Source organism: Azolla caroliniana, unplaced genomic scaffold (genome assembly GCF_043228905.1).
Source record: "Azolla caroliniana isolate FFs.n. ecotype wild unplaced genomic scaffold, voAzoCaro1.0.p SCAF_14, whole genome shotgun sequence".
NCBI lineage: Eukaryota > Viridiplantae > Streptophyta > Polypodiopsida > Salviniales > Salviniaceae > Azolla > Azolla caroliniana.
Genome location: NW_028230449.1, coordinates 2,620,657 through 2,648,228, shown reverse-complemented (window position 1 = coordinate 2,648,228; position 27,572 = coordinate 2,620,657). Strand labels below are relative to the sequence as shown.

Below are 27,572 nucleotides of genomic sequence, written 5' to 3'. Positions count from 1 at the left end.
CATGTTCTTCAAAGAAAAGATGTAACGATTTAACATGTCAATGTGTGGGAGGAACAGAGAAGACACCTTCATTCAAACAGTCACAATTAATTACAAGAACTGTGATCTCTGTAAAAAATGACAAATAATTGCGAAGCTCAGGGATCAGGGGATTATTGTTGCTCAGGTTTTATTGTTTCAATAACTGCCGAAAAGTCAAGGTCCCCAAGGCCTTCACACTTGGCTTGTTTATATATTTCATTTGCTGCTGCTGCAACTGGGATTGGTTGAGATACGGATTCTGCCAATTGCAATGCTAACCTTAAATCCTGCATTACAATAGAATACAGAAAAGGACTTTCATTTCCCATCCCAGTAAAAAACCTTTCCTGAGAGTATTAAAACCAGGAACAACCTATGAAAATAACACTCCAGGAACAACCTATGAAAATAACACTTACTTTTTGTTGATGCTTTAGGGGGAAGGCAGCAGGAAAACTAGCTTTAACCATCGAGGGGCCCTTCATTGAGAACATAGGTGCATTGATTGCACCTTGTGAGATGACCTAGTCACAAGAAACCCAAAGGTACTGAATCAACCCAAAGTTTACAACTGTTTCAATGACAATGCATTAAGGGGCTAGATAAACTATGCCTAGTCTAATGCTCTAAACCTTTATATGTTTGAGGTAGAGATGGGTATGCATGAAAAATGTGATAGTAATGCAGTTCAATAAGTTGGATCCATCTGCCAAAAACTTCAACTCAATTGTGGTAATATAAGAGCACTCAGAAAACAATGCTAAACCTGAAACAGCTTGATGCTCCACATAGATGTGTGTAAGCACGAAATGGATTACATAGTAAGTTCTAAATATGCTAAATGTTTTTGCTTCAATCAAGGGAATTAATTAGATTCATCTTGTAAATCCTACCTCAATTATAACACTTGGATCCAACCCAACCTTCTCTCCTAGAACAAGCCCCTCAGAAAAGGATGTCATCATGCTACAAAAATATATGAGTGTAAGCAAACACAGTAAGTAAGAGAAAATATGATATTACACCAACAATATAACTTTAGTTTAGTAGGCCATTAACTCACCTTCCCATTACCATGTTAATTATCAACTTCATAGCTGCACCATTCCCCACTTCACCCAAGTAAAACCTTGACTAAACCATAAGGTAGAACAGGTTAGCATAAGTCCATGCGCACAAGGTAGAAATATTGAAAGACATCAATTATGGAACATCTATTGAAAATATTCACCTTGCCCATCACATCAAGCAGAGATGAAGCTTTATCATATAGGGCCTTATCTCCTACATGTAAAAATTGACTATTATTTATTTAAATTCCAAATTTTATATTGTATCTCAAGATAGGTCATTGAGATATGTAGGTCCTTTGTTCATATAATAAAAAATTCAATTCAAACAAAAATACTGGTATGGGACATATCCCAATACTTATCCTTTAGCTTAGGCATGATGAAATGGCGAAGATGAAAAAGATTTAAAAAGCAGAGACTCCAAAAGAAGCATTTGTTGTCATTTAGTACTATAAGCTACATTCCCTAGTATGACACTGGTCACCTGTCTTTAGGCTGCATATTCACATTTTGACAGTGATTGACCTTGAGAGACATGCATCATGTTATATCTTCTTAGATAAGAGAAGGTGCATCTATCCCACATATATTCATTTCAGTAAACACTGACTATTAAATGTGAAGAGGGAGCTGTTTGTTTGATCAAGAGAAATGAAAAAATAATAGTATACAACAGTCTTCAGGAGGTCAAATGTGACCTATGAGACCAAAACTTAATTCATAGAACTCTGTAAGACATGTAAAATATAGCAAAATTAAATTTGACAAAATCTTAGATAACTGCCCTACTTTGCTGTGATCGTATGATACAGGCACCGTGGGAACAAGTAACATGGAATATATGGTAGAAACGACAAATAGACATCTAGGAGAGGTAGAATGTGTGAATGGATCACGTCCTCAGTAATGACATTAGATATTGGCCATTGCAGGCTGTCTTTTAAGTGGTAATCTGTATATCCTCGGGCAGCTTGAGACAGACTGAATTGCTCCACTATGCAAATGTTGGCCATCTGTTGCAAATTATCCTAGTATGAAACCAGCCACAAATGTAGTGACATTAGATATTGGCCATTGCAGGCTGTCTTTTAAGCGGTAATTTGTATATCCTCGGGCATCTTGGGACAGCCTGAATTCCTCCACCATGAAAATGTTGGCAATCTGTTGCAAATTATCCTAGTATGAAACCAGCCACAAACCATGAAAATGTTGGCAATCTCTGGTTTGACTATTTAATTTCAGGGAAAAGAACCATATTTTGACCGCATACAAGATGATCAAATAGAATAAGAGAAGATAGTCAATGATGGAGAGAGGAGTGAAGAGCTGAATAGGCATTGAATATGGTATGTACTAACAGAGAGGTGATGGAAGCACAATCTTATCATAGCTATAAAAGCACAGGCGGACACCTATGTCAAAGGTAGATGAAATAGTTAAATAGAGGTAGACGTCTCAGAGATTAGAGTGATTAGCAGAGATAATTGTCATCAATGTAGATTAATGTCATAAACTCCCTTAAGCAATTATAACATTGTCAATTCTTCTCCACCTTCTTAACTCTTTATTGTTATGTGATGACAGGTTTCTAAGTGAGATTTTTGACCGGTAATTAACTAAATAGTGTAAAACAAAGACAAAAACCAGTGACCAACACATTGCCAGACAACTGGTGATCAAGCGCCCTTTAGCGACTATGCCTGTTTGTACTTGGCTCCCATCCTTTGGCGACTACTTCACAACATTCTAACTGTTTTCAAAACTTCCTCGTAGAAGAGATCATGTTGTATCCTTACCTGAAGTACTGTGCCAAAGATGACACCAATGCGCATCTCGTGGCTTTCCATACAAACTTCGTCGGTAAACCATAGCTCCCAATGACTTAGCCAATTCAATGATAGTGCACCTAATGTGTTTTGTTCATGCATGGAATTGCTCCCTCACATAATGATAGTATTGTTCGTGCATGGATGATGAGATTTCTTGCAATAGCTAAGATTTGTAAGTACCCAAGGACTCCTATTTCAATATATTTTGACCCTTCCATGTGAAAGCTCTCGAAAGCTCCAGACTTGCACTCTCTTTCATCTTTATTATCTTTCTTCCTAGATTCTTCTCTCTCTAGAATTTGCAACTCTTTAAATGCCTTCTCTCTTCCATTTTTCCAAGATATAAATGCCTTCTAGAATCAACAACACAATTTGTTGACGAGAGATCAATCTATAATAACTCGTTGGACCTTTTTGGCTCTAAATGCCTTCTCTCTTCCACTTTTCCAAGATATTCACTTGTATTCCTCTTTTATTGTACCTATTTGGTACTACAAGAGTCACTTAACTACCAAACAACCATTTTACCCATTTTACCCACTTTCCCTAATTTTGTATAAATAGGCTATACCAGCATCTTTTGTAAGAGCTTTATTTTTGCTGCTACTAGCGACTATTTTTGCTATTACTGACTAACAATCTTCTAATAGCTTGGCTGCGGCTATTTTTTCTAACAATTGTTCCACTATTGCTGTTAACAACTTTTCTCACATGGTATCAGAGCAATGAGGTCTCCAATAGCCTTGGCCTGATTTTTTTGCCAAAGAGCACAAAAGCCTATCTTCTTTTATCCCACCCTCCCACCCTTAAGAGGATTTTTTTTCCTTTCTTACTAGCAAATCTCAAAATTCATGACACTCCAAACATCATGGATCAAATCACACAATTTGTTACTCTCCAAAAGGAGCTAGTTTTCGTGGGGAGCAAGTAAACCGAATTTGAGTTTGTGCATCATCTAATGATCAAATTGCTTGGATCATTCTCAGCCTTTTGTGACACAATTTCTCTTCTTACCAACACACTCAATATGAATACATTTTTGGCATGCTACAAGACAGGGCAAAAAAGAAGAAAAGGCCAAAACTTCTAATGAGATGCTTCTCCATGAGAAAAGTAAAGGCAAGTGGAAACAAAATGGCAACTCCTACAACAAACCCAATCCAAAGTACTTAAACGAATGTTTAAACAAATACTTAGATAAGAAAACTCTTCGACAAACACTTAAAGCAAGGTTATGATTAAAAGAGAAGGGAGGGATTATGATTAAAGAAAAGGGGTCATGGCTAAGAAGAGGATGATTATGATTAAGAGAGGAGAATACTTAAACAAATGTTTAAACAAAAAGCTAGACTAAAAAATGATTGAACAAGTACTTAAAAAAGGGGGTTAAACAAGTACTTAATAAAAAATGATTAAATAAATACTTAAAAACTTAAGACAAAAAAATTTGACAAAAATGTGATTAAACAAGTACTTAATAAAAATTGATTAAATAAGTACTTCAGAACCTAAGACAAAAAAATAGATGAGAGCAACACATAGAAGGAAAGAAAGTTTTACTATCATAAGGCAACGATCGGCAAATGCATTTCGCCTCGATGGAGGCTCTTTAGTGCCCGATGTACAAATGATGAAAACTAAGCCTACTAGGTTGCTCTTTTTATAGGGAGAGGGAGGAGAGTCTTTTGTATGTGGGATATACAAAAGTGTGTACAAAGGGAAGGTAAAAGAGTGTACACAAGACTTTAGGTGGGGGTTAAGAGGGGTGAGAGTACACAAAACTTTAGGTGGGGGGAAAGGATGAGTGTACTAGGTGGTTTCTTAGTTTTTTACCATTTAGCCAACACATGAGAGGGGGTGGAACTATATTGTGGTTGACCTAGAAGGGGTTTAAGTTTGTTTCTCACGAGCGCTCCGATTTGGAGTTTTCTGATACGTGGGGAGTAATGAAGCTTAAAAACAATGGGTGGAGGTTTTTTGTTGTTCAGTTGGTTAGAGAGTAGTTGGTTTCGTATGGAGTAGGGGACGGTCGAAAAACACTTGAGTAGGAATTTTGACGAGTAGCCCCTAGCTCTTAGGTAGTCGTAGAACTTTTTGCGTAGTTCCATGTAGCCACTTTCTGAGCTCCCCCGGATAGCATACCGTTTTAGTTCTCTCATGATGAAGCCCTTTTGTGTGCTATGGGGTGTGAGGATTTCCACGGGAAGTACATGTAGGTGGCATGCGGTGTCGAGGATGCCGAATTCTTTAAAGTATGGGCCTTTGAAGAAGACGACGTCTAGGATGGTGATCTCTTTAGGGGAGGTTGTTGATTCAATACGGATGTGTTGTTGTAGAGGCATGCTGTATTGGTGTAAGAAGGTGTGAAGCGTATCGCGGGAGCCTTCCCAAACTCCTATGGCGTTTGTAGTAGAGTAGTTGCGGTGTTTGGAAAGCTAGGTTGTTGTCATCTTCTTTCACAAGTTGTTTGATACCTTCAGCTGACCTCCCCTAGAATGGGGTGGTGAAGATCCCCTTTGCATGCCTACAATAACAAACCCTCTTTTTGAACACGCCCATGCGTCCTCTAGCGACCACCACTCCCACACAAACCCACATCCACAAGACAAAGGTAAAAGGAAAATAACAACCCCAAACACACAAGAAAAGGGAAAAACTAGCATAAAAAACTCAAACCCGCCCCTCGAGGCACAAAACTCTTTAGAAAACTTGCCTATTCACGTCCACTTTGACACCATTTGCCAAGGCTCCGTATTAGAATATAAAGAACTCTTGTCTAACGCCATAGAGCCCAAGAAGTACTCCATAAATATGAAACCGATCTCAAGGAGAACTTCATCCCTAACTCGCGCATTAACCCTCCTAGGGTAACGATAAATAACGAAAACGCACAAAATATCCTCAATAAAAAACTAAACGATCTCATTGTAGAATATAGAAAAAATTGCACCTTAGCGTTAATAAAGGCCCAAAAAACCCTAGCTATTAGTTTTATCACATTGTATCAATGCTCTCGGATATCCCATTGCACAACCAATGGGAGGAAAAACTCCAACATTGGAAAAATGAAACTTTTGCTAAATTTAATAGCCACCTAGAACAAGCCACCTTAGAATTTAGCATACAGATTTCCTTAGAAGCTAAAACTAAAGCGGCTATAAATCAACCCAAGACGCCATCGTCTCGAAATCCATGACGATGGGCAAAGAAAAAACAATAAATACTCTAATAGATGATGGGCTAAAAAAGATCAAGAATCAAGTAGACAATTACCTTAAACTGTTCCTAGAGAAAATTAATAAGGAAAACCCCAACACACATCCAAAAAACATGGCTATGCCCTCGACAAAAAACGGGGGCACAAGGACACACAAAACATCAAATTCATCACCCACTGCCCCCACCTCCTTCTTAAGGACCCAATCCCATACCACCCACACATCCCATACCCCCCACATACCCTATATTTGTCTCGATGAATGTACCACCACCTACCTCCCTAACCCCACCTATGAAACAATCAATGTCTCACCTCGAGACCATCAAATCCACCACACGGTCCTATCCTCGACCCTTAGTCCCTCGACCCCCAGTTCCACGACCCACGCCTTAGGAGTTTGGGAAGGCTCCCCCGATACGCTTCATACCTTCTTGCACCAATACGGCGTGCCTCTACAACAACACATCCGTATTGAATCAACAACCTCCCGTATTAAAGAGATCACCATCCTGGACGTCGTCTTCTTCAAAGGCCCATACTTTAAAGAATTCGGCATCCTCGACATTGCATGCCACCAAAAACATCTCAATGCCTACATGTACCTCCCGTGGAAATCCTCGCACCCCATAGCACACAAAAAGGGCTTCATCACGAGAGAACTAAAACGGAAAATGGCTACATGGAACTACGCAAAAAATTCTACGACCGCCTAAGAGCTAGAAGCTACCCGTCGAAGTTCCTACTCAAGTGTTTTTCGATCGTCCCCTACTCCATACGAAACCAACTATTCTCTAACCAACCAAACAGCAAAAAACCTCCACCCATTGTTTTTAAGCTTCATTACTCCCCATGTATCAGAAAACTCCAAATCAGAGCGCTCATGAGAAACAAACTTAAACCCCTTCTAGGTCAACCACAATATAGTTCCACCCCCTCTCACGTGTTGGCTAAATGGTAAAAAGCTAAGAAACCACCTCGTACACTCATCCTTTCCCCCCACCTAAAGTTTTGTGTACTCTCACCCCTCTTAACCCCCACCTAAAGTCTTGTGTACACTCTTTTACCTTCCCTTTGTACACACTTTTGTATATCCCACATACAAAAGACTCTCCTCCCTCTCCCTATAAAAAGAGCAACCTAGTAGGCTTAGTTTTCATCATTTGTACATCGGGCACTAAAGAGCCTCCATCGAGGCGAAATGCATTTGCCGATCGTTGCCTTATGATAGTAAAACTTTCTTTCCTTCTATGTGTTGCTCTCATCTATTTTTTTGTCTTAAGTTCTTAAGTACTTATTTAATCAATTTTTATTAAGTACTTGTTTAATCACATTTTTGTCAAATTTTTTTGTCTTAAGTTTTTAAGTATTTATTTAATCATTTTTTATTAAGTACTTGTTTAACCCCTTTTTTTAAGTACTTGTTCAATCATTTTTTGGTCTAGCTTTTTGTTTAAGTATTCTCCTCTCTTAATCAGAATCATCCTCTTCTTAGACATGAACCTTTTCTTTAATCATAATCCCTCCTTTCTCTTTTAATCATAACCTTGCTTTAAGTGTTTGCCGAAGAGTTTTCTTATCTAAGTGTTTGTTTAAACATTCGTTTAAGTACTTTGTATAAGTAACCCCTTCCCCCTTAATCATAATCCCTTCGTAACCATAATCATTTTTTAATCTCAATCTCTCTCTTTTTTAATAATAATAATCTTTCTTTTAAGTGTTTGTTTAACGTGTTTAAACAACTCCCTTTTATCTAAGCGTGTGGTCCCGTTTTTATAATACTCTATATTGGTGTTTTAATATACTCTGCGCATATCCCTTGGCCACATCTGGCCTTGTACTGATTCATCGAACAGATCGACATTGTATTTCCCTTTGTATACCCACTTACATCCGGTCGGTTTGCAATGTCGAGGAGGGTCAACAAAGTCCCATGTTCGTTGGCATCTAGTGCCCACATTTTTTCCTCCATGGCTGCACACCATTTGGCATCCTGTGATGCCTCCACATAGCTCGTGAACTTCAACCACTTTCGTCATGTACGCATAATGGTGCGCCATGTACTCATTATAACCGTAATCGTACGAAGCGTAGGCGTGAGTACGAGTGCTACGACTAGTGCACTGTCTAGGGAGTTCGGTTGTGTCAAGATTCGAACTCTTGGCATGACCAAGTTATAATCGAGTGTTATGTGTTAACCACACATCTAACATACAATCATGTATATACTTCCTCATTGTAGGTTTTAGCTAGCATCATGTGCATAATTTCTCCCTTGTATTATTTACACTTAGCACATGCATGCGTACCTACTGCCTACATGCTCTATTGTATCACATGCGTGCAACAGGTATGCATGCCACTTAGTATAAATAGTTGAGTTCACCTTGAAGGAATTCAAGGTGAACAACGCCAGTCATGGACATATCAATCTAGTATTCTCTTCTCGCCCATCTTCTCTCGTTAATCTTCATCTCTATCTTTATGCTCTTGTGTCATTCCATCATCGCTCCGTCGTAGCCTCATCATCCGTGCTCTGTCTTAGTCCGCATTTGGTGTGTCCATGACAGGTTGTAGCCGTCTCTCTTATACGCTACTAGGATACGAAAAGTTATCCCGTTACGTATTACGGTACGACGGTACCATTCGTGGAAACGCAATCACCTTGACGTCTAGGTCGAAGGACAGATTGAAGACTGTGTTCCTAATTGGTAACACTTTTGGCACAGTTGGTGATCTGTGTCTTCTCACAGACGAACAGTGATGAATGGATGTTTAGCTACAAACGTCTTAGAGAACCAACACGACAAGACCGACCAATCACAAGGTCCATCACACGCTAGGCAGAGGAACGCGCACGACAAAAACCTCGCCTCAGTGACCTTAGTGATACCTGTCGGGACCACAAAAACGACTTCCCGCTCACCAAATACCCCGGCGACAGACCGAAAGTTCGCTCACCACACAAGCACCGTGGTCCTTCCCTGCCCGCCGTAGTGTCCAACATGGCCTTCTTGTATCCCCGCTTCAACGGTGAAACCGACACCGCAACCCAGATTCGCTTGTTCCTAAATGTCTAGAATGCAAATCCCATGGTGTAGAGCCTTCCCGAAGAAGTTGCACATCAGTCCAAAATGACAGAGTTCGGATTAACTCTAGATGGGAGAGCGGCATTTTGGCATTCTCAGATGGATCTACCAGCAATCAAGACCTTCGACCAGCTGCAGTTGGCCTTTTTGGGTTTCTTTCATCTGAAGGTGCCAGAACGTGAAATCCTCAGACAGTTTTATACAATTAAACAATTGTTGGTCGAGACTGTTGCGGATTTCAGTTTACGCTTCCAAAATCTCCTACGGAAATTAGAACGGGGCCCGATAGAGGACTAGGCTCGGGAGACATTCCTGGCAGCTCTACAACGACCGATACGGACGACGCTCAACAACAATAGCGTGAAAGGTGAAACGGCCGACATGGTCATAGAACGAGCGCTGCAGCTCGAGCTAGACGAAGAAGAAGAAAGGTTTTCCATGTCCTCATTATGGCAACCGTTACCTCAGGACGAGGAACGACACTTCCGCCAGGCAATCCAGTGCACGATTTGCTTGAATTCTGGGCATTCCGCAGTCGACTGCAACATGCGAATCCACTGCCTAATCTGTCACTCGAAGGCACACACGGTCGAGCAGTGTGAGTACAATATGTTGAACAGAGCCAAGCCCACAATACGAAGCATGGAAACACAGCACCCCCCTCGCCGTAATGAGCAAAGGCGTCAAGAAGAACGACCTCGGTATATGGATCGGAACCCACACGATGACCGGCACTACCGGAATCGCCGGAATAACAACGATTCTGAGGAAGACGAGCCGGAGGAAGAAGACTATCGTGGCAAAAAAATTTGGCTTCTTGTGGCGAGACGATCAACGAAGCTTCTCATTCGCTGATTTTATGGCCCTCTTGGCCACATCTCATCTCAACACTTGAGGTTCGTCTTCACTTCTGTTGGTGTCAGATTCTCCCAGATCCGATGCACACTTATCCAGGCCGTACTCCGACATCCTCTCTTCCCCTTCTCTTTGCGCGCATACCATGTCCTCCTTTGCCTTGCGTGGGTAATGCACAGCTGAGTCGTCACTGCTCGCCGACTCTTTATTCAACTAGACATTCCAACTTAGCTCTTCATTCAAACAATCAGACTCTCTTCCGGAGTGCCGAATTCTTCTTCTTCTTCTTCCCGAATCATCTTGGGCTCAATGCCCTCATCCTCAGTAATCGGGTGGTCGGAGTTGTTGGGGGTCAGAGTTGTTGGAAGAGCATACCAGGACTTGTTTGGTTCGGGGGTTATAGCACTTCTACCCCTTCTGTTCTTGTGAGTGGCTGGCTAGGATACACTTTTCCGACTTAACGTCCAACTTCCTCTTCTCATCTAGCACATGCACATACGCAATGCTATCGAATACCCTCAAGTGTCTCAAGTTTGACCCGAAATACAACTCGTGTGCCTACACCTTCTCTCCGATCTGATTGTAGATGTAGACCGCTGTCCGAACCGCTTCTGCCCAATAAAACTTGGGCATGCTTTTCTCCTCTAGCATTGCCCATGTCGCTTCGACAATCGACTGATTCTTCCGTTCGATTACGCCGTTTCGCTCTAGGGAATAGAAGTCAGTGTTGTTTCTCTAGTTGGCAAGCTTCACAAATTTGGGTTTTCCTACCACTGAATCTCGACAAACTGAACACAACTTGTTGCGTATGCAATTCTTGAAGCCTTTGGTAGTTGACGTGGCCAATCCGCTTCTGCCCCAAGTCGATATCCGAATTGACTTTTTGTCCTTTAACGAACAGAGTGGTGCCGACGTCATTTGTGTAGAGGATGAACATCCTCCTTTCTCGGCGCCCTAGTGCAATGACCTGGCCTTCCTCTTCGATGAAGCACTCGAGATGTGTGAACCGGACCTGCATCCCTTGGTCGAAGATCTGTCCGATCGACACCAAGTTTTTTGTAATTGTCAGGATGTGTAGTACGTTCATTAGTCTCCCCTTCTATCTGACATGACTCAAGGGGACATCGCCGACATGTTCAATCATATGCGAAGTGTCGTCACCGGTTTTGAACACTCCCAATTGTTCCAATTTCTCCAAATATGAGAACCATTCTTCGTGGCTCGTTATATGATTCGATGCTCTAGAGTCGCCATACCACACTTTGTTCAATTTTCAAGTGCTCTTCTTCATTGAATTTGCCTTGTGCGTCATCACAAAGGCTAGGCCCTTTCCAATTCTGGATCCTTCGGCGTCGTGCGAACGCTGCAGATTCCCTTGTTCGGTTCAATCGGATCCGGATTTGTCCAAATCAGCCTTCTTTTACCAGCATTCGCTTTCTCAGTGACCCTTCCGGCCACAATACCAGCATTCCGTCTCGGCTTTCCCTTACCGATTTCCACAATACTATCATGGAGCTCCTTTTTGTATAGCACAACCACTCCTCCCGAACCTTTAGTGCTTCCTGGTGTTCAAGGGTTGGGGACGGCATATTGACTCCCATCTATATCCTTGTACCTCAGGGAGTTTGCTAACCATGCATTGGTGGGGCTCTGTATACATAACAATATTTGTGTTTTTGAAGGTATCTTCAAAATATTTGACATTTGTTCGTAGAGAGCCATTGCAATTCCATATAGTCATGCATAAGGTCTCATAGGCCATATATCGTCATGCAGTTCTCTTCTCTGTAATAATGACCTTGCCATCTCTATATACCGCCCATTTTCCTTCCTTTCTTGCATCAAGCACTCGTGGCATGTTTTCTTTGCGGTGTGCCACTTGGGCAGGAGTGAGATCGTCATCTAAGTATATTTTTTCACCCTTGAGTGCCATTCTTTTAGAGAAAAAAACTTTTTTCTTGTCAATATCCATGAAGCGGATGATAAGGGTTTTAGCTCTAAACTCATCTCTTCCCACCCTCCAAGTTGAAGCAAATGGAATATCTAATGCCCCAATCTTTGTTCCAAGATTCTTGGCATCTTCTTGTGGGCTTCCTTTTTCAACCCAACCAACCACTCGTATACATGCAACGCACGAGCTTTCCTCTTGGCTTCTTCTTCTAATGTAGCAATCATCATTTCCATCCTATCCATGGATGTTGCTTTTTGCTTTTTCACTACCTCTATCCAAGCAGCATTTGCTTTAATTTCTTTTTGGGCATGCTCAGCTTGAGCTTTGGCATCTTTAGCCATGTCTAGCCATGTTTGCATTTCCTTAGTGACATTGGCTTTCACTGTAGAGATGCATCTTTCCACTACTTCTTGTCCTTTTTCTAAATCCACTTTTATAGCTCCTAACTCAACCTTACTTGAGGATATTTCATCCTTAAGGTATTGTGTCATGTCATCCGTGAGCTCTAAGTGTGATTTCTTCACATGCCTTATTATGTCTTTCCGCATCTCTTCTAATAACTCAGTCTTGAGAGAGGCATACAACTTTGTTTTCTGTTTCTCTATCTCCTTTTTCATTTCTTCTTTTAGTGTTATTTCTATATCCTCTCTGATAAGATTGATCTCTTGTGTAATCAAATGGCGTAATAGATCATGTTTCCCATTTTCGATATCAAATGGAATGTTGAATGGGGCCTGCGTTCTGGGTGCCTTTTGCACCCTTCTAACGTTATTCAGGGTGCTTCCATCCCGTCATTTTCGTCTATGGTATCTTCTAGGGGTCTTGCATGGATCTAGACCCTTTCCGTGTGTGTTAAGATCCATATTTTCATTTTTTGTCCATTCGGACTCCATGGTGTCTTAGGGCAGTAGGTACAAGGTATGAAATGCTGAGGGAAAGAGGGAACAATATAGATTCTAGGAATTCCTATGGCCAGAAAACACAGACAGACATTCCCATTGTTCAACGCAAAGGATTAAACATTGCAGAAAACACAAGCAGCTATGGCCATGAGAGAGAGAGAGAGAGAGCATAACATAGAAAACTCGATTTCAAAATAACACTCTGTATAGTTACATGTGCTTAGAGAGCACTTTTTATACAAGTCCATAAAGGACTGACCGAAGTACTCACAAGTACTTCAATGCTCATAATTGAGCTACTGACACTAACTCCTAGGAATATAACTTCCTAGTCATCTAGGATTGTAGGCCTCTAACGGCCTACTAGCTCCACACGGATTTGGCTCACTAATCCGATTCCCAATACGGCTTCCTGATCTGATATGGGCCTGGTCGATCAATCTTCACCCAATCCGGCTCTCAACTTATTCAACCGATCCGGCCCATGTTGAGCTTGTTCGCTCAACAATATGTTTATCTCCACCATATTATAGATGCCTCTATATTTGCTGCCATAGACTATTCTAATATGTTTTGGATGCACAATCCCTTGAGAGATTTGCAGCAATGTTAGTTTCTACGAATTAAACATCATAGAATTATGAGAACTCACCTGCAGTAAGAAATATCAAAGTCCCATCCTCTGCAGGTTTCTTTGAGCCTGAAACAGGTGCCTGCGAAACAAGATGTATCTTATTTACCGTAATGGGTTTTGTGGTAATTTAATTACCTTAAACATTACTGTGCAAAAAAGGCAAGGCAAAGGTACTTGAGATTCGCATTTGTTGGCATGCTCAAATCGTTGACCATTCTGATAGTGTTACCTACCCTTGTCTGGATATAATCCATGTGGAAAATAGAGTGATTCCAACTCGTATCATCAAATTGGACATAGAAAGGACATGGATAAAGTCCCAAGGCGCCATTTGGGAGGAATATGGTTCACTGTCACTCTAAAGTTTTATGCATGTAATCTGATGGGTATATCATTCAGACCCCTTACATGGGTACATATCTCTCTAATTCACTCGGTCATACGAAAGGACAGATCAGTACCTCTCATTTCAGATCAGTGTCTCCGTTGTATGATAGGGCACATATACACAACTTTGGAGAACTGAATCTGGAATGTCATATTATGTTTTCCATTATATTCTTTGCAATGAAATAAGGGAAGATAGCATCACTGCCTGTTCAAGTAAGTCTTTGACCATTCCACAAAGTAATGGAATACAAATCTTAGGCCAGTTAAGAATGCAGTAGGCCAGGTCCACATTATTAAGCTTAGCACATCAGTTACATGGAGCCTACAACACATCAATGAAAATTATAATAGCCCCTTCACAGTAGAATCGATATTACCAAAGCTGATGATAGTTGAAGGCTAAAAACAACTATGGTTTTCTTACTAAAGCTCTGTAGATAGCTTTGATATGTGAATGGTAATAACATGTTTTATACACCACATTATATTTTAGTTCAAACAGCTTGAAAGAAAATGATATAAAGTTAATGGAGGGTGAATATATACCTCAAGAAACAGAGCACCAGTCGGTTTCACAAGATTATTAATCGTTTTTGATGTTTCAACATCTACCGTTGACACATCCACATATCTATAAAACAAAAAAAAAAGTTATGAATTTTGTATATATTCAATAATGTAATGCATCTATCCATTCAGTGTACAGTTGCTATTAACATTGTGAGTGTTTGTTTAATGCTTGCCCATGGGGCACTACATTAATGCATCCACCACTTCTGAGAGATCTAATATTAATCTTAAGAATAGTTAATGTCTCCGTCATGATTGATAGGTCCAAACTCTGGCCATGAAGAATTGCATTTCTATGTAAAAAACAAGAGTGAATTATAAGCCACATATGTAACCATTAATAAGATGTGCTTAATACTCAAACAAGTAAACAACGTACATACCTACTAATGCAGGTCAGCAATGTGGCACAAAAGGTTTTGAGGTTTCATTTCGTTTCATAGTAATGAAATTGTTTGTAAAATAAATCATATACATACATGATATATGATAGATTTACATCTCTAGATTCGCGCACACACACACATATGATGTGGAAGCGAATTGCTGGAATTTCAGATTTTCCAATTGTGATAGTCTGAAAGTTGACATGTTCTAGGTTCTCTGAAATCCTGATTTTCACAGCGGTCACTGAAGTCCTCTCCCAACCAGTCGGCTTGCTGCAGAAATTACAAGACCTCACACGATAAACATACCCATAATTGGCACTTAACTCATCAAAATATCTAGGAAGAGAACAAGGTATCCAATGCTGATATGCACAACTGAGTGCCTCGCTGAAGCTTCAAGGTATTGAAATCAATGACCTTCCCCCATTCCAAAACAGCCTTAGCTGCCACAGAACTGAATTGCATAGCCAAAACGGAACATGAAGAAGCTGGCTACAGAATAGACTTGGTGGATCCACCACCACTCCCTTTAGACAGAACTATGAATAATATCAACAGATAGATTTCTCATCCCCCCCAGATGGGTTCTTCGTCTTTTTCTCTTTCTCCTTTTTATTACCCTCTTAAAAGATGCTTATATATCTTTCTTTCTTTCCTTCTATGTCTCAGGATTCCTAACAAGGGCAGTCCCACACATTCTTGGTCTTCATATTCTATTATCGTGTGGAGTGAAACAGAGCATAGCCTTGTTAAAAGAGGCAGAGGCACTCCCTCTTAATTTTGTAGCAGGCAGTATGATGGCAAACAGTGTTCCATTGATTCCACATGCCAATGGCACAATTACAAATTAGATGAGAAAACAAGATGGAAAAAATATCCGAATTTTAAAAGAAGAAAACAAGATGTTACATATCTATTTCAAACAAAATCTTTTACATTTTTTATTGGTACACTGTAGGTGGGTGTAGGTTCTTGCTGACAATTCCTCGAAAGGTGTGCATCCATCGAAAAAACTTTGAAATCAGGTCATAAAATCTAATAGACTGGCATTCCTAGCTATTGGTCCCCCTCTTATTGGCATAGTCAAGCCACATAAAACAACATTGTGTCTCTTCCTTTTCAAAATTCTTATCTGTAATCGCTACATTACAGAGAGGGTCAGTCTGCAGCAGGCTCAGATCATTACAGCCTGGAGATCACAAGCTGTAGGGACTTGAGGCCTAGGTCATGGATGTCTATGATATGAGATGTTAGGAGCTGTTTTTATTAGAGAGTCTCTCCTGAGGAATAAAACTAGCAAGGTCTGTACAACGGCAGATGCCAGATATATTTAGAAGATCAGGCCAAGAGAAGTGAGTAAGCATGACCATCACCTCATACAAGGAGATTGCTTGACTGAGCAGGGCTACTTTGGCTCACTCCAGATACCCAAGGATACATAAATTATCACATAGAAGACATAGCCTGCATCTGAGGATAAATAGTATCAATGTCCAAGATTGAGCATGATGTCTAGGCAGTTCACTGTGCAAGGACATTGATGTCATACGGTATCATACAATGAGGGAATCCATGGGCTGGTTCACTCCTCTTCCATGAGGGAATTTGCCAATTGTGTCATCAAGGAGTGGAATCCGAAGAACACTATGTTTGTCATTGTAGTGTCTTTTATGAAATCAGAGGGAGATACCATTGCCTCTTTAAACAAGGCTTTGGCCCACTACGCAAGGCTTTGACACCCTTGTCATCGACAGATAAAAGCCATTATCTCCCACCATCACAGGTTCTTCCATCGCTTCGGAGACATCTCCATTCTGGATCGACCTATGCTAGAGATCTTTCAAAGACAAAAGCTACAATATGTCTAACTTGAGAATCTCACATGTGCCGAAAACCAGATTCCCTCGTCTCTTTTTTATCTTATATACTTTTATATTTACGGAGTATTATTTACTTTTTTTTTTTGATTTGTTGTTCTCAAAGACAAGACAACACTTCAGATGTAATCTCTTGTTTGGTCTTATAGGCCATTTTGGCCTCTTAAAAGACGTTAATATTTCTCTTTCTTTCTTTCTTTCTTTCTTTCTTTCTTTCTTCTACCATTATGTTGACTTCAAGGGTTTTGTTTGCACTTCTCTTAAAAGTAGATAGTGATTATGGGATCATTCTCTTTGGCGCTCAAATACTGCAATTTTCTACTTTACAATAGCCTTCAGACAAATGGGATGTCGAATTCTGGCCTATGTTATCATGGTCATAGTTAATTACAGGTCATTATATAATGACCTAGTGAGGATTAGGTGTAATGTAAGATTCAGAACATTGTACCTTACATGAGCCTGGCTAGCCTGTTTATACATTGGCTTTGCCATTGCATTAATAGACCATACTAACAGAAATTCCTCTAATATACTATTAGGGTAGTGAAATATTTTGCCCAGGAATTGTTTGAGTGGAATATTCTTCCACTTTTCAACCTTAAACAAACTATTGCAAATGATACACATGCCATTCATTTAGAAATATGCAAACAGATTCTATAAATTGATAACAAGATGTAGGGTACTTGCCCTTTCCCTGGTCCCAAGCCTTGTATGACGCCTAGCTTCCCAGATGCCACTTCCAACTACAAAATGTTAGAATATATATTAGTGTGTTCATTCTACAATTTATGAAATGAAAATTAGTACTGGAAAATGTCACAATTTCACTACTCAACTGCAGCAGCAGGATCTGCAAGCATCGCAAATGTGATGTTACATTTTGATGCAACTTCTGCAGGGGAGGAACCATGGCTGTCCATGTTTCGCAAAATAAAAAGGTGTCTTTCACACTCACATCATAAAAGTAACCATGTATCACCAAGTTCCAAAATCAATATTCCAGTCTTATTCTAAAATTACAATCACTGTGGGCATTCCAATTATAACATATTCATGATTCTGTGAGAAAAGCTGTTAATAGCAGCAGCGGACGACTTAAAACAAAATAGGCACAGCCAAGCTGTGAGAAGGCTGTTAGACAGCAGTAGAAAAAATGGTTGCAAAGAGTAGAGACACAGCCAAGGAATAGAGCTTGTTTTAAGTAGCAAAAAAGAAAATGAAAACTTATACAAAAGAGGCTGGTATAGCCTATTTATACAAAATTGGGGAATGTGGGTGAAATGGCTGTTTGGTAGTTAAGTGACTCTTGTACTACCAAACAGGTACAAAAAACTAGGAATATCTTGGAAAAGGTAGAAGAGAGAAAAGGCATTTAAAGCATTGCAGATTCTAGAGAGAGAAGGCATTTAAAGAGTTGCAGATTCTAGAGAGAGAAGAATCTGAGAAAAGAGAGAATGTAGTACAAAGATAATAAATATGAAAGAGAGTGCAGGGCTGGAGCTGCCACCCTCCAACACCTCCTCTCAGCTCCAGAACGGCAGTCCAACATTGAGTCGATCAAGGAGCTGATCAATGGCTTGCCTTGGAAGTGGCTTAGTAAATAAATCAGCCACATTTTCTTGAGTAGGGCAATATGCCAAGTTGATGACTTGTGATTTCACTAAGTCACGAACAAAATGGTAGTGCACTTCGATGTGTTTTGTTCTACCATGAAATGCTGAGCTATGTGCCAAGGCACGTGCACTTTGGCTGTCGGTGAAAACTGCAATAGGAGAGGTTTGCAAAACACCAATGTGAGAAAACAATTGCATCAACCATAGCAACTCACAGCAAGTATCCAAGTAGGCGCGATATTCAGCTTCCGTCGATGAAGTAGAAACTGAGTTTTGCTTCTTCGATTTCCAAGAAATCAAACCTGAACCTAACATAAAACAATAGCCAGATGTGGACCTTCTAGAATCAATATCACCTGCCCAATCAGCATCTGAGTAGCCAACAAGCTCAATGCCGCCTCTAAAAGATAGACCATAGTCGAGTGTGTTGGCCAAATACCGAAGAACTCGAATAGCTGCTTGCCAATGACTTTGTCTTGGAGCAGTTGAGAATTGGCTGAGAATACTCACGCTATAGGACAAATCAGGCCTGGTATAAGTTAAGTGAAGAAGGGACCCGATTAATCTCCTATATTTCGTGATATCCTCAAATATGGGAGAATCGTCTTCACGAGATAGCTTTGAGTTTGGATCCATTGGACAGGAGAGTGGCTTGCAATTTGTCATGCTATAGGTCTCAAGGAGCTGCCTGAGATACCTATGTTGGCTGAGAAAGATACCACCATGTGATTGATAGACCTCCATACCTATGAAATAATGGAGAAGTCCTAGATCAGTCATTTCAAAGGTTGTTTTGAGGTCAGCGCGGACCTCCTCGATTTTAGATGCAAGGGACCCTGTAATTAGAAGGTCGTCAACATATAATATGATCAAGCAAAGCAAATTATCTTGGGAAAAAACATAGAAATTGCTGTCAGCATTACAGTTTTGAAACCCAAGAGAAAGAAAGAAGCTATCAATTTTGTCATGCCAAGCTTTGGGAGCTTGCTTTAAGCCATACAAGGCTTTGTGTAACTTGTAGACCATGTTTTTCTGCTCTAAAATCTCGAAACCTGGAGGCTGTTCAACATAAACCTCCTCTTTCAAGTCACCATTAAGGAAGGCTGACTTGACATCCATTTGAAAAATGGCCCATTTGTTGTGAGCAGCAAGTGCAAGCGCACATCGAATAGATGTGTACCTTGCTGTTGGAGCAAAAGTTTCCTCATAATCCACTCCTTCAACTTGTGAGTAGCCTTTTGCCACTAAACGTGCCTTGTGCTTATCCAAAGTACCATCAGCATGGTATTTGGTCTTGAAAATCCATTTCAATCCAATGACTTGTCGATGTGGAGGCCGTGGGACCAGCTCCCATGTATGATTCCGCTCAATGGAATCAAGTTCAACTTCCATTGCTGCTTTCCACTTTGGAAGAACAAGGGCCTCTTTTGCTGTTGTGGGTTCTTTTGATTGCACAACAGTGCACAATAAGGCAAAGTTGCATGAGTGAAGAGGCCGTTGTGACTTACGTGTTCGAGAACCAGATGTATACTCATGAAGTTCAGCATCGGAGAGATGAGAATCACGAATGGTGGCTTGAAGCCACTTGGGAAGTGGTGGAAGCTGGTTTGTAGAGGGAGTGGAAACAAGTGGGGTTGAGGGAGAGGTTTGAATTGTTGGCGAAGTTAGAGATTGAGTAGGAGGAGATGGGAGGCTTGAAGATGAGACATCTTCGTCTAAAATAGGAGATTCCGGAGGAGCTTGGATTTCAACCATGAACTCAGGTAAAATCCTAGAGTCATCCGGCTGAGACTCCACAAAATGAACATCCCTAGATATGACTAGGGACTTTGACTCTAAATCCCATAACCTGTATGCTTTAGATTGTGTGCTGTAACCAAGAAATTTGCATTTCTTGGTTTTGGACTCAAATTTCGTCCTTTTATGATCTGAAATGTGAACATAAGCATCACAACCAAAGACTTTAAAATGAGATACTGAGGGCTTTACACCTGTAAATGCTTCTTCAGGCGTCATTCTAGCAACTGCTTTTGTTGGGCAGCAGTTGATGATGTAGACTGCTGTGTTGACAGCTTCACCCCAAAACGAGAGAGGAAGATCAGATTGAGATAGCATCGTACGAGCCATCTCTTGGACTGTCCGGTTCTTCCTTTCCACGACTCCATTTTGTTGAGGAGTATTGGGTGTAGAAAATTGGCGAGCAATGCCTCGTTGAGAGCAGAAATGGTCGAAAGCTTTGGAGATAAACTCTCCACCATTGTCTGACCTGATCTTTCGAACTTTCTTCGATGTCTCGTTCTCCACGAGAGCTACCCATTCTTGAAATTTTGCGAAGGCTTGGGATTTTTCTACAAGAAAATAAACCCAAACCTTGCGGGAGAAGTCATCAATTATAAGCATGAAGTAGCGTGCACCACCAAGAGTAGTGGTTTTCATGGGACCACAAAGATCCATGTGCACTAACTCCAAGATAGATGTTGCTCGGTGAGTGGCTTCATGAGGGAAAGGCTCTCGATGTTGCTTGCCATGAAGACAAGCAATACATGGGGTATTGGGAGATTTGAAAATAGGAAGACCCTCAACTAGTTGGGAGGAGGAGAGCTTTTGAAGAGAATCATAGTTGAGATGACCAAACCTAGCATGCCACAACGTGGGATCTTCTTGTGCCACCAAGGCATGAGAGCCTTGAAGAAGATGAAGAAGATGAGATTTGGAGTTTTCCAAGGGGCTATGGGAGCTTTTTAGGCGATATAAACCCCCTTCTTGTGTGCCACTAGCTACAATTTGTAGGCTGTTGGTGTCAATCACTTCCAAAACTGAGCTATCAAAGTAGACTCCATAACCTTGCATGGTGATTTTGTAAACCGAAAGTAGGTTGGTAGAGATGCGAGGCACATGTAGCACATCTTGAAGAACGACAGGTTCTTCACTTGAAGAATTGTCAAGAACCACATTACCCACACATGAAGCCTCAATGCTTGAGGCATCTCCTATAGAGATTTGGGAAGAGCTAGGCTTCACATCATGCAAAATGGATTTGTCATAGGTCATGTGTGAAGTGGCACCACTATCTACTAACCACTCATCGATGGTTGAAGTAGTTGGTCCAGCCAAATGTGAAGTATGTTCCTCAATGCCAAGGAAAACTGTTTCTTTGGCTGAGTGGGCCGAGTTGGATTTCGGTGTAGGTTGATTTCTGGTAGAAGAAGAGTTCTTAGCATTGTCCCTTTTCTTTTTCCGACAATCTGGCTGAATGTGACCTTTGTAGCCACAATAATGACAAGTGAGCTCCTTGTAAGCTGGGTTGTTTGGCGGTCTTGGATTGGGTTTGTTGTAGGAGTTACCATTTTGCTTCCACTTGCCTTTACTTGTCGCATGTAGAAGCGTCTCATTGGAAGTTTGAGCACTTTTCTTCCTTGTTGCCCTATCTTGTAGCATACCAAGAAATGTATTCATGTCAGGTGTGTTGGGAAGAAGAGAAATGGTGTCACAAAAGGCTGAGAATGACTCAGGCAACTTTATCATTAGACGATGCACAAACTCAACTTCAGTGGACTTGCTTCCCAAAGAAACTAGTTCCTTTTGGAGAGTGACAAATTCCGTTATTTGATCCATGATGTTGGGAGTGTCATGAATCTTGAGATTTGCTAGTTGGCTTTCAATAGCTATCATTTGAGCATGATTAGCTCGATGATACCTCCTTTTGATGGCTGTCCATAGTTCATTGGCTGTCTCGTCATCTTTATCTTGAAATTGACGAGCAATGCTCGGTTTAATATTAAACATGAGGAAAGCATGAGCACGAGAATCCTTATCTAGCCAAGCTTCAATCTCAGCGTTAGATGAGCCAGCAACTGATTTGGTTGAAGAGGATGAAGTTACTGGTGGTTTCTTGTCACTACCATTGACTACATTCCATAAACGATGGTATTGTAGCAAGGTCTTTATTTGTAGCTCCCAATCCAAGTAATTGTTCCCATCCAAGATGGATTCTTTGGGGAGTTGGGGAATGGTTGATGAAACAATGGTGGCATGTGAGGCCATGGATATCCTCCTCTTGAGCTACAGCTGGACAATTTACAGCAGTTGTAAGTAGATACTCAGGGTCTTTCTACTTCTCCCTAGATGCTAGGTGAGGCTCAGATAAGGGGAAAAGAAAACAGAAGAGCCTCCTCTGTAGGGTTGGGAGGGAGGGATAAAAGAAGATAGGTCTGTGTGCTCTTTGGCAAAAAAAAATCAGGCTGAGGATATGGAGACCTCACTGCTCTGATACCATGTGAGAAAAGCTGTTAATAGCAGCAGCGGACGACTTAAAACAAAATAGGCACAGCCAAGCTGTGAGAAGGCTGTTAGACAGCAGTAGAAAAAATGGTTGCAAAGAGTAGAGACACAGCCAAGGAATAGAGCTTGTTTTAAGTAGCAAAAAAGAAAATGAAAACTTATACAAAAGAGGCTGGTATAGCCTATTTATACAAAATTGGGGAATGTGGGTGAAATGGCTGTTTGGTAGTTAAGTGACTCTTGTACTACCAAACAGGTACAAAAAACTAGGAATATCTTGGAAAAGGTAGAAGAGAGAAAAGGCATTTAAAGCATTGCAGATTCTAGAGAGAGAAGGCATTTAAAGAGTTGCAGATTCTAGAGAGAGAAGAATCTGAGAAAAGAGAGAATGTAGTACAAAGATAATAAATATGAAAGAGAGTGCAGGGCTGGAGCTGCCACCCTCCAACAGATTCCATTGTTAAAGCCTATGTTTCTTTGGGTTCAAATTTCCTTATCATGGAATATCTTAGCATGAGCAAAAATATTTTTGGTTTTACACGTCAGTTGTAAAATTGAGTCTTGTTATACCTAGCTCCTTGATTGAGTAGAGGCTCGCATTTATCAGGATTCCGATTCCATACAGTTACATCAAACCTATAACAAACCACAGACATTGACAAAAGTTAATTAACCCCAAAAGTGTGCATATGTGCTTCCAACATGGCGATATTTACTTATGAGTATCTAGACTATGGGTGAATACTTGGTCATTTTTCTTGTTTGTTGAAATCTGGTGAAATTTGATTCTTAAGTTCATTGATTGTAACACCTTGATCTAGATGTTCATCACATTTTTAACACCTGAGACATTAAGTTTGATCCATCAAGGTAGGCCCTAAGGCCAAATTATCTTTAGTAGACGAAGGACAATTCGGCCCCAGCTCTTGAAAGACAAATAAATTCAAAATCCTACGGCCGAGTCACCTCTAAATGGATAAGAATTAAGGCTGATTCGCCTTTACCTTATCAACACTTATTCACTCAAGGAAATTAAGGCCAACTCAGCTATAAGAGATACATTTCCACAAGGCCAAGTCCCCTTTTGGACATATGAGTCTATGAAGCCAATTCACCCTCCAAATAAAAGACTGATTCTAGCATCGTGTAATTTTGGTTCTGCTACACATTTTGAGATAAGTGTAGGAATGTAAGTTGTCACCAAAAGCCTCAAGAGGCACAAATGGAATCAAAGTCATGAAAGTTGATTCACTCCATCTGAGTATGGAGTTGTCTTGACTTTCCATCGATTTTCAGCTCTAGTTAATATCCATGAGAACAATTTTCAAAAAGTCTACATATTGTCTCGTCTTTGAGAACAACAAACCAAAATGATCTAAGGAAAAAAAAGTAAACTGAAATAGAATTAAGGTGTAACTAAAGAATCTTGTCATCTATACATGTAAGATTCTCAAGTCAGATATATTATATTTTGCCTTTGAATGATCCCTAGCATAGGTTGATCCATAATGGAGAGGTCTCCAAAGCTACGGAAGCACCTCCAATTGCAAGAGATAATGGCCTTTATCTATCGAATACAAGGGTAGTGAGATTGTGGCCATGATGTCACTTTCGACATGCACGATAAATTGCTATACCTTGATCTATTGTAATCCCTTTAAAATGTCTTGGTTGGGAACCCATTTGTGTAGCCAATTATTGACTTGTAGCATGAGTAGGAGTGATGAGGCTAAAGAAAGCTGTATTTGTTTTTTGTTATTAAGCTTTTCTGGCTTCGTTATTGACTTTCAACAACTTCTCCCAATGTCTCTTGAGTTCTAGCAAGAAAAGCCCCAAGAACCGTTGGTCCTCATATTCAATTACCTTGCATGGGCCAAAGCCTTGCTTAAAGAGGCAATGGTATCTCCCTCTTATTTTATAAAAAACAACAACACAATGACAAACATAGTCTTCTTCAAATTCCATTGCTCAATGACTAGGGATCGGCAACATTTTGGTTTAGGCTTACCGGTTTGGCCTTATCCAAGCCAAACCAGTCAAGCCTAAACTGTTTTGGGGCTCTCAAACCTGAACCATTTTGGGGTAGTGCATTTATGTTTATGCCACGTGATTTGAACCATTATTGGGTTTCAGCATACCAACAACGAATATCTCCATGTTCAGCAAGTTGTTTTAAGTGCTAACCTTGAATTTCTTTATTTAGAGAGTTCCCAAAGCCATAATCTAGTCTGTGGCACTTGGAATTGCAAATGTGTCTTTAAAGAGTGCCAAGGGCTGTATATTCACGAGAGAGTCAAGCACAATCAGCCTCCTGGCAGGAGATAAGAAGCCCTTTGAATGTTACTCCTAGATACGTGTATATGCCAACTTATGCTCTCCCAATAAGAATTCTAGTTCTGATCTTGTTACCCATGGGTGCATGGTGTTAAACATCATCACTTTAGTTTCATCTATGTTTACCAACAAACCTTTGTCCATACAAATACCTTTTAAGGCATTTAAATATCTTTGTAGTACCTCCAGACTGCAGGTAGAGAATGAAGAGAGTGGGTGATAGTGGGCATCCTTGTTTCACTCCAATGGTGCTAGGCACAGCCTTTAACAACCCATTGGGAGACTGCACCTTTCCTAACATGGATTCATAAAGTGCATAGCTTCCCCATTGCATATCTAAAGGGACTCTAGAGGCTTCTAGCCGTTGCATGAGCCAAGCATGTGGTATAGTCTTGAAGGCTTCCAAATGCAGGTGTGGACATCTACATGTCATCTATAAGAGCAAAAATTAGAGGTTATTCCAAACGAAGGTGTGGACATGTTACCGCAGAAATTTGCATGAACCAGAGGAACAGGATTTCATGTGTGTGAGAAGGAAGCTTTTGGAGCAGAAATCAGTATTGTTCCCCAAACTTGCAACCAGGACTTTGCCACCACCAAAGTAATCGGGGAGCCCTCAATGCCTAGGCCAGATACAGGTAGCAGAATGAAAGAAAGGTCTGACTCAAGGAGAGCTTTGGCAGACTGTAGGTTGCTATTATTAAATCAAGCAATATTGGAATGTCCCAATAATTGGGATCTGATAAGAGACACCGACACTAATATCATAGACTGATGATGTAAGTGGAAAACCAATCTCAACATACACCATATTTGTACTGTCTGCACTATCTACAATCTAGTCACTATCTCATGTGGAACGTGGAGCATGGTGGGTTGCAGCTAGGAGTCTTCCATTGGATGCTATAGCATTCAAGCCTGAGAACCTGGTAGTAGGGTGTCTTCATCTTGAACATTCAATCAGTTGTATGGAAATAGCATATCATTGTTGGAGAAGGCTATCAAAATTGCTAAGAGTTTCCAAAACAGAATTTCATCAAATTACTGGGCTTGACTGCAGTTTGTGCATTTTCAGCCAATCCCAGACTGGATAGCCAAACAGCCTATGGATGCTTTCGGATAGTTTGGGGAAATTTGAAGGAATAGAATAGAATTTTTATCATCCACGAGGAAGCCAATTTTTACCCACCCACGAGACCAAATAAACATATGATCTTGGACGTGACTCCTTCCTAAGATGAGGTGTTACTACTCTGTGGTAAAATCTCCCTATGTGCAATAATGCACAGACATATGTGCTCACAAAAGAGAGATCTCGAAAAAGTGGATAAAGCCATGAATTGGGAGAAGAAAGGAATCACAAGAATCCCAAGACGGAAACTAGTAGAAATTTTAAATTGGACCATATACTTAGACTCTAATACTATAAAAGAAGTTCTGCTAATCGAAAGTTAAATTGAAATCGTCTGAAGTACAATGCTGTAGAAATTTAAATCCAATATGTGGAATGGTTGGTGGGATGAGGAAGGTGTCTCCAATGCTGTATGATTGATGAGCTTGATTTTATACAGACATACACACCGGGAATGTGGAATTCAACAGGTCTTTTCTACAGTTACTCACTTTGACAATCTAACATTAGCGGTTGCAGTCTCTGCTAGGTCATTAGGGTCTTTAAGAGACATTAATATACCTTCCTTTCTATAAAAGTTAACCTTACTCCGGTATTGCATAGCACGGTATACAAGCCAACAAAGAAGTACCAATTACCAATGAGGCCAAGCCAAAGGAATCCAATTGTTGAAAATTTTAAGTTTCAGCATTCCTTAATTGAAAGAATCAAATGTATGCAGAAATACAAGTTATGCATACCCGGCCTTAACGAGATTCCCTGCCATGGCTGTACCCATGATGCCAAGCCCAAGGAAACCGATTGTGGGTTTTGATATATCCTCTGAAAATCAAAGGAATTTTGGTCACAGGAATGATATGAAGAATCAAGGGCCAAAGAAACCAAAAGCAAAAGAAAGTAGGGTTTATGGATGGTGTGCCACTTACCAACAGCATGGGAAGCAGAGGTGATGCAGCGGGAGAATCGGATGCTTCTTCTTGGGGAGATGATGGGAGAGAAGGGGTTTCGGGAGAGGGGGAAGATGGAGAGGCGAGCAGGAGCCATCACCATCGGAGCCATCACCATCGCCGTCCGAGTTCACAGAGCTATTCTATCTCGAAGGAATACATGCATATACATACATATGGGGTGGGGGGCTCCTTTCTTGTCCAGAGTTTTCATTGAGGCTAACAATCGGCAACGGTTCGGTTTGTAACCGAACCGTTTAGAGATGTTGACACTTCAACCAAACCGAACCATGAAACCGTTAAACCGAACCATTTAAAAGATTTCAAACCGTTAAGCCATTAAACTGGTAAAACCGCGGTTTCGTGGCTCGGTTTCGGTTTTCAGCTTAGGTCAAATTTTAAATTTTAAGTTTTTAAATTTTAAAAAATTTTAAATCTTCATTTTAAAGAATAATGCATGAA

The 27,572-nt window shown here is 40.6% G+C and overlaps 1 protein-coding gene across 1 annotated transcript; it reads right to left on the bottom strand.

The window, feature by feature from the left end:
* Positions 1–45: 45 nt before the first annotated feature.
* GLYR2 (glyoxylate reductase 2) lies at positions 46–27,274 on the bottom strand. Its single transcript, XM_087330362.1, has 12 exons — positions 27,090–27,274; positions 26,904–26,985; positions 23,268–23,333; positions 17,640–17,715; positions 17,491–17,546; positions 14,508–14,592; positions 13,590–13,650; positions 1,253–1,305; positions 1,085–1,155; positions 915–987; positions 441–545; positions 46–308 (listed from the first exon to the last, which is right to left on the bottom strand). Exons 1-12 carry the CDS (start codon positions 27,226–27,228, stop codon positions 153–155), a joined length of 1,023 nt encoding a protein of 340 aa, XP_087186488.1. The 5' UTR covers positions 27,229–27,274; the 3' UTR covers positions 46–152.
* Between the last annotated feature and the right edge of the window lie 298 nt (positions 27,275–27,572).